Source organism: Bos mutus, chromosome 10, assembly GCF_027580195.1.
Source record: "Bos mutus isolate GX-2022 chromosome 10, NWIPB_WYAK_1.1, whole genome shotgun sequence".
Lineage (NCBI taxonomy): Eukaryota > Metazoa > Chordata > Mammalia > Artiodactyla > Bovidae > Bos > Bos mutus.
The window spans coordinates 55,604,816-55,619,128 of NC_091626.1; the positions used below are offsets into that span (position 1 = coordinate 55,604,816).

Consider the following 14,313-nt stretch of genomic DNA (forward strand, 5'->3'; position numbering starts at 1 on the left):
TAATATTATTGAATTAGAAGAGGCATTATATGATTCCAGATAAATAGCATTATTATATTTAAATAATAGGTACTGATTGTCAGTGGATTGGTCTGAAAGAGATGCATTATTTCGCTAGAGTTTTATGTTCTTTGTTTTTTCTATATTGTGAGAACATTAGAAAAAACCAGAAGACCAATTTCCTGACCCTTGGGAAGCATTTTATTTACAAAACAGCATATACTAGAAAAATTTGCAATATAATGTTCAGATAGAAAAGCCTGGACTCTTTGGGTATCTGATTTGGCATCCGATTTAGTTAACCAGGCCCGCTGAAATACTGCACATGTAGGAGAGAGCATTCATTCACCAGTCATCTTTCTACATGCTAAATAAGAAAGAGGAGACACTAGGGAAGGATGTTTTGCTTTTGTATCTGCCCACTTGTAGATTCTCTTATTTATTGTCCTTTTAAACCTGTCTTCACTCCACCCCTCCCATCTTCCTTACAGCCAATAATGTATTAGTATTTTACTGAGTTTTCATAAAGCAGGAATATATTGAGTTCATCTGTGGGATTATTCACTTGTAAACTTTGTTTGGCTTTGTCTTTGACTCTGGAAGTCTTGTTTTCCAGGAATTAATTCCCTTAGAAATAATGTTGAGACTTTTCATGAGGAATCCTGTGAGTGGGTTTTAGATTTACTTTTCTCGCCAGATCTTCTGGCCTTTTGTTACACTGGAATGTTGCCTGCTTGTATTAGAAAAATGTACAGTAAGATTGACCGCTAACTGGCCTTAATTAATTAATTAATTAATTCAAGATATGTAATAAAGTTAAATTGAAAATTTTGTTTAAAAACTTTTTAGAATTTTAGGTCACTCTGGAAACATTCTTGCTGTGGATAGTTTAACAAATAGATTTGAGAGTTACAGTGATTGGGAATATCAGGGATAAAGAAGAGCTAATAAAATAAATTAAAATATTGGGTGTGTAATCCCAGGAGATTTTGCATAGCTCTCTAAGGAAGATTTATTTCCCAGTCAACATAAAAATAAGAAGGAAATTGAGGCCTGGATTTTAATCTGATGTTGCCAGAAAGTCTCTACCTAGTAGGTTTTTTGGAAACATTTTCCCCTAAATCTTCAGGGAAGAAGTAAATTGCATAGGCAAAACACATAATAGCTTTTTCTTATCTAGTTTAGGTCTGTACTTGATGATTGTTGGAATGGTAAATAAACATCACATCCTGAACTACTGAGGGTGGGGAAGCGTATTTAAAAAGTCAGTGAAATGCAGTAATCCTCAAACCAGGAATCATCAGTTTACTAATAAAAGATGTATGGCTCCAAGTTCTATTTTTTTCAGGGTTCTCTTGACATTTTCATTAATCATGTTGCCAGTGTGTACAGTAATGCCTGTTTTGCTATAAAAGTTGGTAATTTTTTTTTTTTTAGATTGTTGGCCTTGGTGTATGAATGTTGAGTCACATAATCTTAGAAGAACACATAAGTGATTACATAGAATTGTGGGTGGAAATAAGACAGTTCGGAGCTCCTGTGCAGACTGCACGTCTGTCTGAAATCAGGTTTAAAAAGTGGCCCTGTCTCCAGCTGACTCGTTTTGTCAGACTGAGTCATAGGATTAACCCTTGACATGTTCCTTCAAAAAAAAACAGGCAAAGATTAAACAACTGCATTGACTAGAGCAGCACTTGATCCATCTATATGCATTTTTTCCTGTAATATGATTCTGCCTAGGAAAAAAATTGTGCTGCAGCTGTTACATAGATTAAATTAGATTTTTTTCAAGAAATATTTTTGAGGAAGCAACAAAGGACTTTATCATGGAAGATAATTTGTAATTGTGATAAGAAAAATGACTGTTTCCATCAACCAGTTTTAGTTTCCTTTGGGTGAGGCAGACTTCAAAAAGATAATATTTTGGAGTAACAAAGTTAGAAGACCTTACCATAGCATACAAGTAAAATACAGGAACATTTTATTTAAATTACTGCCAGTTTTCTTGATGATTTGCTGTTTTTGAGGAATAAATTTAATGCCATGTGTATGTAAACTCCCTTGTCTCTCTTTTCTCAAGTTTCTACATCCACTCTCAATTTAGACAGTAGTATATAGGAGTGATTGTGTTGTGGGGGGGTTAATTTAATATATGTATTTTGTATCTGTGTTTTTGAGAGGAATGAAAATATCAGTTAGAAGCAAAAAATTAATTACTCAGCTCTGCTTAGAAACTATTGTTTCAACCTTCAGGTTTCATATTTAACAACAGATCTTAGCCAGTTCTTAATAAACTGCTTTAGACCAGCAAAAGGGTATTATACTGTCTGACCTTTACTCTGATCTTTTTTAACTTAGATATTTGTTTCTGCTTTCTATACCTTATAGTTGCCTCTAAAATAAAGGAACTGTTAATGAAATACTCAAATTTTCAATGTGCTTTAATAGCAAAGATTGCATAGTTGGATTTATTATTATGCTGTTTGTTTAACAAACATCATAGTACTGTCTCTCTTTTTTGGCAAGCCCCAAAGAAATGAGCCTAACTACTCTAGGTGGATTTCTTTTTTTTTAATCGATGTAAGTTTTCTGTTTGGAGCATTGGTTGTAGGAAGAGACTGTTGAAGTGCCTTGTGGCTCCCCCTTTGCCCCAATTCTCTACATTTTTAGTTAAGAATAGGATTTTTTACATTTTTAATCATTCAGGAGAAAAAAGGAAATTTTATTTTGGATGGTTGATTGTCTTTTTTTTTTAAGCTCTGTCAGAGAGAGACTATGTCTATAAAAGATGAAAATTTACTTGAATGGTTTTAAGGCATGACATTGTTAATTGTAAGTCAATGCTTTTTACACAGCTCTCTGAGGATTGAAATGAGTCTTTGTGGTCTCTCAGGAGGGAGGAAGTTGCAGACCACTCTGCAGACTGGCATTTTAATGGTCTGTTGTACAGTGATGTTCTTTTGCAGCTGCTGCTTAGCCTTTTCTATATCTGGAGAGTGTAGGGAGGTTTTATTGTTATTCCGACACCATCAGCTTTTAAAACATTATGAACTTAGCTGGCCTTATTGTCTTATTCGGTTTTATTGTTATATTTTAATCAGTATTTTTCCTAAGAATGGAGAGTTTGGCAGCCCCTCACAAAATATTTCTGGAATATTCCTTTAGAGGAATTCTGCTTCATGAAAGGTGCCTTAAAAAAAGTGATGTGTCCCCTTTTTGCAGCTTGTGAGTCCTCCTCTGATTAACACAGTTCTGGGAGAACCTCCGAGGCTCAGGGAGAAAAGATAGTACAAAGAGGTTTTGATGGAGGGGATGGGGGGCAGCAACGCAGGATGAGAGGAAAGAAGTTGTTTTCTGTTTTTCTGGGTTAGAGTGCACACCAAAAGACAACTTGAAAACTTTTTAAATAACAAGATATGTTTGTGTGTAAGAAACAAAGTATTTACCAAAAAAATGTTTAAGACCTTTTGACTTCTAAGTATAATGAATTTAAAAATCTATGAGACATTTATTACCAAACTGATTATTTTTCCTTTTTGAGAAATTTGAGCATTAGCATAAAAGTTTGAATATATTAAATATTAGTTAAGAATGATAGTAAACTTGGAGGAAAGACTTTTGAGAAATCTGTTTTAGTTTATTAGCAACAGTGAACATTTTGTGTATACATACCAGCCTTTCATCTTTTTATGTAAGGAAAAACAGAACCTTGTTTGTTTTTTCTTTTTAATTATTCTTTTGCTTCGTACATATCCTAGAACAGTGTAATCCATTATAAACTTTTATTTGGTATTATGAGTAGGGAATTTAAGGAGCTTTCGAACTGAAAACCTGTATTAAATATTTATGTTTTAAAAACAGATCATTTATTTTCAAAATAATTTTTTGAATTGTTGGAATGAGCTTTTTCATGAAATGTGTTCCTCTCAAATTTTTTCCGTACAATTTTTATAACATAAAAAAATCATGGTTCTAGCTAGTTGAGAGATACTTACATGACAGGTCTGCTTTGTCCAGGAAGTGACTTTGTACATGGCTTAACTGTTTAGATCCTTCTTGTTACACATGATTCAGTGTTTCCAAATCCTGATTGCTTGATCATGGTTTATCAAAGTTGGAAGCAACTTTAGGCCATGCCAGATGGTAATGTCTTTAGAAGTGTAGCAAGCTAGGTTTCCCTGCTAGAAGTGCTCTAATTTAATTAAAACTAAAAACAAATTAGCATATCTGTCAGTTTGCCTCTCTTTGAGAGAGACATATATACTATAATATGACAATATTAATAATTCCTTGGTCTGTACGCCTCCAGGACATTATATTGCTTTTTATTATTTAGCACTTGTGACTTGTATTTTTTAAAATTCCAAAACTTGTTTTATCGGTGTCCACCACCCATGCAAGAACTTGATAAATATTGAAAGAGGTTACTTACAGCATAAACCCTCCCTCTCTGCTCTGTGAGTTGGTTCAGTCCTATTTTGCATAAGTTCCTTTTGAGTAGATCCATGTGTGGATGCATAGTGCTGAAGACTTAACTCTGTTGGGCTGTGTGGATGTATGTGTTGGAGAGAAGCTGTGTGTATTAGCTGCAAATAATAACATTTTCAAAATCAACATGTATTGTGCCTATCCTGTCCCTGGAATGGGCAGCAGTTCTTTGATGTATTACTACAATGGGAAAACGGTAAGTCTTTTTCTTTGTTCAGATAGCTTCTTAGTGGCTTGTTTAAGGGAAAGCAGGGTAGATTGATTACTTTTTACTAAAACCTGTGAGGTTTTGTTTTTATCATTTTCTACAGTACGTTAACCTATGTTTCTTTGTAAGTAAGGTTAGAAAGTTGTCTTTGACACAGTTACAATAGTTTCTTACTTTTATTTTTAAAATAATATCTGACAAATTCAAGTTTATTTTTTATATTATTGTTAATGCCTGATGTCTTTACTAGCAGTGAGCTTCAAACTACATTAGTTTCAATGTTTTCTTATGTTGTAAACATATAATTTGTATGTAAAATACATATTTAACACAGAAAGAGAAAAAAGGAAGATTGCTTGATGCTTTGTAGATAGCAGGGAAAGATGAAAGTCATCTTGGATATTCATAAAAATAACAAGTATGAAGCTCTGGGAATGATTAGGGAAGCAGTCAGCTAGTGAGGTCCGTATTTCCTGTTTGGGGTTTCGGGTCCAGAGCCTGACTTTACTCGGATACCATCTGTTTCCAATCAGACTAGAATTTTGACCCTGTACAGATTCATAAAATAAATCACTATTTTTCAAAGAATGCATTTATACATCTTCCAAAGAATTTATTTCTAGCCAATTTATAGCACATGCTTCAGTGTTTTAAAATAATACCTTTCTGTGTTGCTAAGTAAAACTTTTCTACTTTTTAATTTCTCAGTATTAATTATATAGTATACTGTTTCCACAGGCAGTATCTTAGAGGATTTTGTATATTCTAAAAAGAAAGTAAACTCTGGAATATTCAGTAGAAGTTATCTTTTAAAATAGTTGATAAACATAAAAATGTTATTAGTGAATAACAGTCTTGAGTTTATGTCAGGAATTTGGGTTTTTCCTCCTTAGTCATCCCAAAACAATGTTTGATCTCAGGTGTTTTATTAAATACATAAATGACTTTAGTGATTTTTTTTTATCATTAATGTAGACATTTTCAGTGTTAATCTTTGAAGTTACCAAAAAATTAATCACATTTATGTTTGTCCCTTCCTTTTTAACCACTTGAAAATGTTTTAAAGTAGCATATGGCTTTAACCATGGTACATGAGAACTAAAGAAAGTACTTTTTAATTCTCTGACTGCTTTGGTAAGGCCTCTTTGGACTTTGTTAGCATTTGGTTCTTAACTTTTGACTAATCTTTCTTAACAGATGACAGTCAAGCCAGAATTTCATAAACTCATTAAAAAGTATGTGTTCACACTACCCATGTAAACAGAACTTTTGAGAATGTAAGAGGTAGATTTAGATGCATAGTATAGGTGAAATAATTTGATGTCTATATAATTTCCTTGCCAACTGTCTTTCAAGTATGAAAATATTATTCTTCTGTGTCCAATTTTAAGTAAAATAGTCTGTTTGAAAATGGTGTATATACAGGACCCCTGAAGCAGATAGACTATAACTCAAATTGAGTTTAGATTTTATTCTTTTGCGAGCACAGATCACTCTATTACAGCATTTCTCTTTGTTCTACATTGCGGGGGTGGGTAACAGCTTTGATCGTATTAAGTATTTCCAGGCTTACGGTGGATGACATGGCTGGTATGTTAGAGAAGTGTGGCCTGAAAGTTGATAGCCTGTGTTTGATATGGGTCAAAGGTGACTTCTGTGTTCTTAAAAAATGCATAAAGAATGGTATATTTTCTTAGTCCTCTCTATCATAAGGCCTTAGTCTTTCTTATATGTGTTTTCCTCTCTGTATTTTATTTTTACCACATCTAATTTATTTTATTATTATTATTATTACTATTATTATTCTTCAATATGAAAATCATATAGTATACAATTTATTATCCAAAGACTGTGTTAAAAATCTCATCTTTTTATGTATTGGGAAATGTCTACCCATCAATGCTTCATAATAAAAGCTAGCACTTTAATATTGCCAGAGTCTGAAATAGTATTTCTTCACTTGAGTTATGAAATTTTTTTATATAATTCTCATTATGAGCCAGTTAAGTTTAAGCCCACTTTTTATTAATAACTCCATTTAATCAATTTATTTTAAGATGATAGGGCATTAATATTTTGAAATGCTAGTAAGTTCACATTGATTTCATTTTTAAAATCCTTTTATGGATATTATAATGATAGAGTGAAAAATCCTGAGTGATACTGAGCTTCAGGAAAATACTTTGCTCTTTTCCTGATTTTTATTTTTACATTTTCAAACTGATTCCCTGTAATTAAGGATGCTTGGAATAATTTAATAAATAGATTGAACAGACTCTAGTAAAAATGCTAAATTAATCAGAGAAGAGCCTTTTCATGTTTTGGTATATTTAAGATTATGTGGCCATATTTTATTGCTGGAAATATAAGAGGCTTGGGCATCTTTGTGCAGAAAAGGAAGAAATGTTAACCCTAATTTCCTCACTGTTTGAAAAAAGAAAGGGTTAATGTTCTGTACCATAATTTTTGTGTAGAAGTATTATATACCATGCTGTAAGATATTAATATGTGTTCATGATAAATAGAGGACTTAAAATCACTGAATATTATCTGTTTTCTGAACTTTGAAAAATAGCAAGAAAAAATAATGAGTTTCTGAGGGCCTGCACTCAGTTTTCTCATAGATATGACTAAATTATGTCCTTTATGCAGAAAGGTAGAGAATGGTAGAGGTAAAGAAAGGAAAGTTTGGGGAAGAGAGGATTCCTGCTCTCTTCAGCTTGGTATTCTGGAGTTTTAGCCTTCCTTTGATCTGATCAGCCTCCATTTTCTAGACCTTGAACTGAAGATGCTACAAAGTGTTCCAGGTACAAAAATTGCAGCAAGTACAGACATGATGCTCTTTTCATTATATCAGGGAATGATTTTAATCTTTTAGAGACAACACAGAAATCCAAGTTTTAAAACCAAAGCTTAGAAACGCATTTTGAACATTCAGCTTCTTTGTATGGAATCTGGGGGAAGAAGAGAGAGGAACTAACTACTCTGTTTCAGGAACTCTGCTGGGGACTTTATGTTTACCTCATTTAATTCTCCCAACCACTCTGTCATTTAGCTGTTACTAGCCTCCTTTTCTAAGTAAGGAAAATGAGGTGCTGAGTAGTTAAGTAACTTGTATAATCTTCCCCTCCCCACTCCCACCCCCCCAATTAGTAAGCTTTGAGGCTAGACCTGAACCCAGGTCTCTCTCCCAGTAGCAACTTTTCCTCTTCTATTATCCAAGGACAAGTAAACTGGTCTCCATAGCAGAGAGCCAGATCTCACTAATCCTTACTCTTGGTCGTATCAAAGTACTACATTGGAAAGAAAATGTCACTGAGAAAAGTAGTAGGCTATTCTTACAAATAAATATGTTTCACATATTTGATCAGATTTAGTTTTATGAATGCTAATTGATATAGTCTGTCAAGCAGCTTTTTACTAGTTTCTTTTTAAATTGAACTTAAAACTATCCTAGATATGATTTTAAATGCAGGAAATTAGCAGGTCTCTTCTAATAGAACTCATAGTATTGAAAATTGGTTTAGCCATGGTTTTGGCACCTGCCTCTCCACATAATTTATATTTTCATAAGAATTAGAGTAGCATGGAGCTAAAATTGCCTTATGAATACTTCTAAGACTTATTTTTCAAATAAACATTTTCAGTTGATAAAAGCACAGAAACCAGTATGAGACCATATAGAGCCACAGTTCTGTTCTTTTGGGGATTTACTGCTAATTAACATGAGAGAGGAAAGTTTAATTAAATTAATTCAAACTTCCAGGCTATCTGTGGACCCAGTAGAGTTAAATCTACATTTGTATGATGAGGAAAACATGAAGTCATTTAAGAATTCTCTAAAGTTACAATGCTTAGAGACATTAAATGACAAGTTTAGCTTCCATCTGCTTTTTTTTTTTTTTTTTTCCCTTTACCAAGATTATCTGAGACTGTATTCTAGGTATGAATCCAAGAAGGTCTTTTTTTTTTTTTTTTTTTTTTTTTTTTTTATTCAAGTGAGCACAAATAACAGGAAGTTAATACTAAAACCCCTGCCAGGAGAGTATGTTGTCACTGGTCAGGTTTGTTAATGTTTTAAAGAAATTTATGTCCTTTTCCACTAGCTTATGAACATGTTAAAGAAAGGGATCAGGTACTTTATTGTTAGGTCTAAATATTTTTAAAATGTAGATAGCTAAGAAGTGACACTCATTGATGTGTTCAGTATATCTTCCTAGCATGTGAATTTCAAACCCAGTCCCTTAAAAATTTCATGGTTTATCTCTTAGGGAAAAAAATTGTACCTATTGTAAAAATGATACTGGTTACAATAAAGAACTGATGAGACAAACCTAGTGATGTTAACTTAAGATTAATTAAAATGTGTTTGACTTACCTAAGAAGAAATTCTCGCATTTGAAAACCACTGTTACTCAACTATACTTTTTAGACAGTGGAAGTAGTAATCGATTTTAAGCTACTTTGTACTGAAAGCTAGGATTTTTTTTTCTTATTGTTTGTTAGAAAGGAAATTTTACAGTATTTCACCCCTAAACATCCTCTGGAAATTCTTGGAAAGATATTGATCCTTTTATTGGTGATACTTTGAAAATATAAATATGTATGCTTTTTACAGAAATTTCATGTTATTTTATTAGGTTAACTAATTAGATGAAAAGAATCTTCCATAGATAGCTTATGTGTCCCTGAGTTAGTCCTTCTACTTTATTTTGCTTTATGTTGCTTTTTGGTTTCAGTTCTTACAATATTTAGTACTGAAACTACGTGTGTGTGTGTGTGTGTGTGTGTGTGTGTGTGTGTGTATCCCCTGCACCTTAGGTTTGGAATTATTACCATAAAAACTTGAGTACTAGATTGGATTTTATGGCAAAATTTGATACTTTTATGTAATATTAAAATACTAAAAGTATTGAGATATTTATCAAATTTGTCATTTGTTTAAATATTCTTGGATTTTAGGAAATTCTTAAATTGCTGTTTCATGTACTTACTTTTTTTAATGTCTTCTTCACTGAGGTTATACTTGTTTTAATTTAAAGAAAGAACCAAGAAAGTGGGAAGACCTGAATTTCAGAAACTTTAAGATTTTAAAATTTATGTTAAAGATATGCCCTTTGTCTGAGTTTATACATAAGGTCAGTATACATAGAAAACAATGGATCCAAAATGATCAGAAAAATCAATAGTAAATCTTTTTTAAAAAATTTCTTTCTTAACTTCTACCACTCTTATCATTGAGTCCAATTATTAAAGCAAAAATTTTACTTATTTGTTTTAAAACAACCTCTTTTTACTAAATTCAGATCCCTCAAAATACAGAATTAGAAGGAAACTTTGGGTATATTACTGGATATGGGACTTCATAGGTTGATCAACAGTAACTAAAAACTTCTTATAATATTTACCTAGTTTTTCTTTCTTAGTTTTTGAGTGTTGACCCTTAAATGTGCCCAGTTTTTTAAATTGATGACCCAGTGGTTTAATTACAGTTTTTAAAGCTAGAATTTGAGTTGGGTTGAGGTTTTCTTTTTTCCCAGTGACCTAGAGTGTTTTGGTTTTTGTGTTTGTTTTCAGATTTTAGATACTCAGCTAGATCTTGTAAAATTTTTATTGCTTAATACAAAATGTAGTTATTAAAATATAAGATAAATTAAGTGTAGTTTTCCTGAATATAATATTACATCTTTATTTTAAAATCATGATGTTAGGGTAAGTTAGCCAAATAATTTTGTCTTGCTTTGCTATTTTGTTAAGTTGATAAAGATTTTGATGGAGGTGATTTCTGCTATTAACATAAACTTTTCAAACATTGGAAGTTTAATCTTAACATTAAACTGTTTTAATGGTATTTAACATATTAGAACTTAAAGAGAACTGCTAGTAAAACCATCTTGACAAAAGTGCTAATAGAAGCCTAAACATAATGAAATATTGGTAATAATTTCTGTGTTAGAGCATGTTCAGAAATATTGATAAGCTTCTGTGTCTTCTTTCCAAATTAGATAAAGGTATTCCCAAAATGTTTGAGAGTTTGGGTTTTCATAGGCTTTGGAGTTTATGAGGCTTCTAGAATATTTCTTTCAAAATAGTTTATGTAATTTTAAACTGCTGGGTAAGGAAAAGTGATTTCATCCTGTATTGTTCAGTAGTAACCAGTAGCCACAATGACTATTTAAATTAAAATTTAAAATTCAGTTCCTCAGTTGTACTATCCACATCTCAGGTGTTCAATATTCAGATGTAATGAGTAGCTACTGTATTGTACAGACATACATACATTACCATCCTTTCAGATATGGAACATTTCCATCATCACTGAAACTCACTGAACGGTGCTTGTCTAAAGCTTTCCTCTCATTTTCTGTGGAAGGGTATCTTCATTAACATATATAGCTAGCTATTCTCACATTCTAAAGAAAATTCCCAATTCGTCTCCTCATCACTTAAAACATTTAAAGATACCAGCTACAACATAGGTTTTGGATCTATTTTTTAAAGCATAGGAAATGGCATCATCTTTTAACTCATCACTGGATGTGACAAGATAAAAAGATAAACTATCTTTTTAGCAAAAACTTCTACTCTTTTGCATCTTTTCTGAGTAACTATAAGAAAATGATGCCTTTCTGCCTTTCAGAGGTGTTTCTAATATTAATTACAAGAAGAATGCTCTTAAGTAAGAACACAGTACACAACTCAGGCCTCTAAAGCTAAACAGAAAGTGGACTGCCCTGAATTGGGATGATCCATATGACTAAACTGAATCATCCAAACAGGATAAAAGGAATGTTTTTGCTAACTTGACTCCAATTGGTTGTTTGAGCTAAGACATTCCAAGGATAATTGTGTAATCATTGTATAGGGTAATGTAAATATTCATGCTCGAAGTACTCTGTCACTCTTAAAAAGTAAATTTGGGTTGATGGAATGAGGACAGTAAAGATATTACCGTGAATTTATTCTTTTCAACCAGTCTTAACAATGAAAGGGAGGTATCTTGTTAGATTTTCAGTTACATTCATTTAATTCTGGATAAATGTTATGGTTCTATTCACTCAAGACTCAAAAATTTATCTCTTTGCCATTCCTAGAGGAGAAAATATGTAAGTACCTGAGAAAGAAGGACATTCCCATGATAGCACCTTTGAGCCTGACATTCTGAAATGGAGACTAGAATTTTAAAGAAAATTTCCACTGACCACATTTCAATAGAACATCTAAAATTACTTAATTATACTTTTCCTATTCCTCTTTAAAATAGTGTGACTCCTGGTAGATTTTTAATCAGCTTAAGCACACATATTTCTTTTTCTTAATTTTAAGATGGTTTGTTGTGATACAAAATCATACTTAAGATTTAAATGTATGATTAGATCATTAACTAGAAAAAAACTGGCATCTATGTGCAGGTGATCAGATGACATAAGCAGTCTGGTTTTCATTTGCGGCCAGTACTGATTGTAACTGAAAGAGACTTGCTCTTTTTGTGGAATTGGCTGACTATTTCCCTACATCTGGAGTTAATAAAGTCTTTAAGACCACATCAGTTGTGCTTTGCCGCAAGAACTCTTTGATCTGAAAAATCGAAACTGGCACAACTGCTGCTTCATAACATTGCATCTATGTTTCTGCAAGCCACAGTTAGGATACCAAAAGTAAAGTTTTTTGGCCTGTGTTAGAAATGCTGTTAGATGGGCCTCTTTTAGAACCATGATTTTCAAAACATCTTTATTATGATAAAAACTTTGAATTTATGTTAGTAAATAAATGATAAAGTTATAGTATTTTTAGAGTCTTTACCATTTTCACTTATAAGATCTATTCTTTAAAAGCCCATTTATTTTTTGGAAGTCTATAAAGACTAACATTAAAAACTTAGCAACTGAACAACAATAACAACATAAAAAAACTTTGACTCCAAAATGAGCCCTGTGTTCCCAATACAGCTTCAAAAGTTTTACGTATGAGTAGGCAAGCCTCTTCTGCTTTGTGTGGTTTATCTTGGTTTTGTTGCTTTCCATGATAGTTATCAATAACCATTGTCTCATCAGCATATTCTCCTTTATTTACAGTGATTTGTAAATCAGTAAAGTCAGGTTTATCCCTTTCTTTGCTTTTATAATTGCATACATTTAAAATTTTTTGAAGTGTAAGTTTACCTTTATGGAATACAGTTAATTAAATAAGAATAAAGATAAATATATATTAAGAGATTATATATAAATTTAAACTGACAAACTGAATAGATTTTTTTTGTGAAATGACACATCAAAACTGGAGTTTTTCATAGTTATCATTGTGAGATTTACATACTGTCTTAACCTATAGCCTAGATAGAATTAGAGAATTTTATATTTTATACTTTCAGGTCAGTGATGGTATACATAGTAGATAAGCATTTATGAAAAAGCATGTTCTAACTGTCTTCTAAATTTTACTCTCATTTGTATTTTCTTTCTACATCTGTGGATATACTCTCTTTTTGTTATTTGTGGTTTCAGCCTAGTTTGAGAAAATCTATATATAAGGGGGACAGAGGGTATCTAGCTAAAGCTAAATTTAGATGCTGAAACTGGATTAAAAGAAAAAAGTACAAAATTCCTTTCCTGATAACGTGCCTGTCAGTGTACCTCATACATTGCAAATGCATTTATGTATACCCAATTCTTTCTTCCTAACTCTGTCTTTACATAATAGCTCTTTATGTAGTAGCACATTAAGCATAGAAAAATGTTTAATATGTGTAATGTATAATCTCCTATCTAGAATCCTTTATGGGTAATTCTTAGAAATATATCTTATCCCCAACTTCTCAGATACCACAGATGTGTGTTTTTCCCTCTGGGATGTAAGAAGAAGGAAACTAACCTGAATGCCAGTTCATTAAAAAGACACACCTGCACTAGTAATAGCATGGCTAGCAAGAAGACTAAAAATGAACTTTTCAACCTTTTATTTAGAGTGAACTGTACATGTAAGGATGATATTGGACCAAAACTGTAAGAAATAAGTAGTTCAGTACTGAACAGGGACAATATGTAGCAGTATAACTATGCCTCTAAGAATTAGAAAGATGATATTGTAAGCTAATACTTAGCGAGTGCTTACCTGCTAAACATTTTAGAGCTTTCTGAGTCCCTTAGCTATCTTGAGGAATCCAGGCAGAGTTTTTTGTTTGTTTGTTTGTTTGTTGGCCATACTGTGTGGCTTGTGGGATTTTAGTTCCCTGACCAAAGGTCAATCCTGGGCCTTCAGCAGTGAGTATGCAGAGTCCTAACCACTGGACTGCCAGGGATTCACTAAAGATTTTATATGTGCTGTCTCATCTGATCTTCCCATAAATCCAACCCTCAATGCAGGTACTGTTAGCACTGTCTTACAAATGAGGAAATGGAGTTTCAGACGGTTAGACAATTTGCCAGAAATCTTTGCAGTTAGTTAATGTCTCAGAGAAAGAATAAATGAATATAAATGAAATGAAATAAATGTGTATGCTTTTTTCACACATGCTCCCCTAATTTTACTGAGCTAATTGCTTTTTCCACATTAAGTGAACACTTTGAATTTTTATTCGGGGCTAAAAATTAAATAGATGTACCCTTATCAGACTAAAC

The 14,313-nt window shown here is 32.3% G+C and overlaps 1 protein-coding gene across 10 annotated transcripts in view; it reads left to right on the top strand.

Annotated features, from left to right (window-relative positions):
• The window catches only part of TCF12 (transcription factor 12), a 396,425-nt gene that overhangs the window by 331,338 nt on the left and 50,774 nt on the right, over positions 1-14,313 (top strand). The window contains exon 1 of one of the 10 annotated variants that reach the window (XM_070377978.1): positions 4,521-4,684. The exons of 7 other annotated variants lie outside the window; for them this stretch is intronic. In XM_070377978.1, coding sequence (XP_070234079.1) covers positions 4,616-4,684 — 69 coding nt within the window. In that variant the 5' untranslated portion in view covers positions 4,521-4,615. Of the gene's footprint in view, positions 1-4,520; positions 4,685-14,313 lie in introns of those variants that run through there. 2 more of the 10 variants (XM_014481398.2, XM_005905620.3) reach the window with 2 other exon arrangements.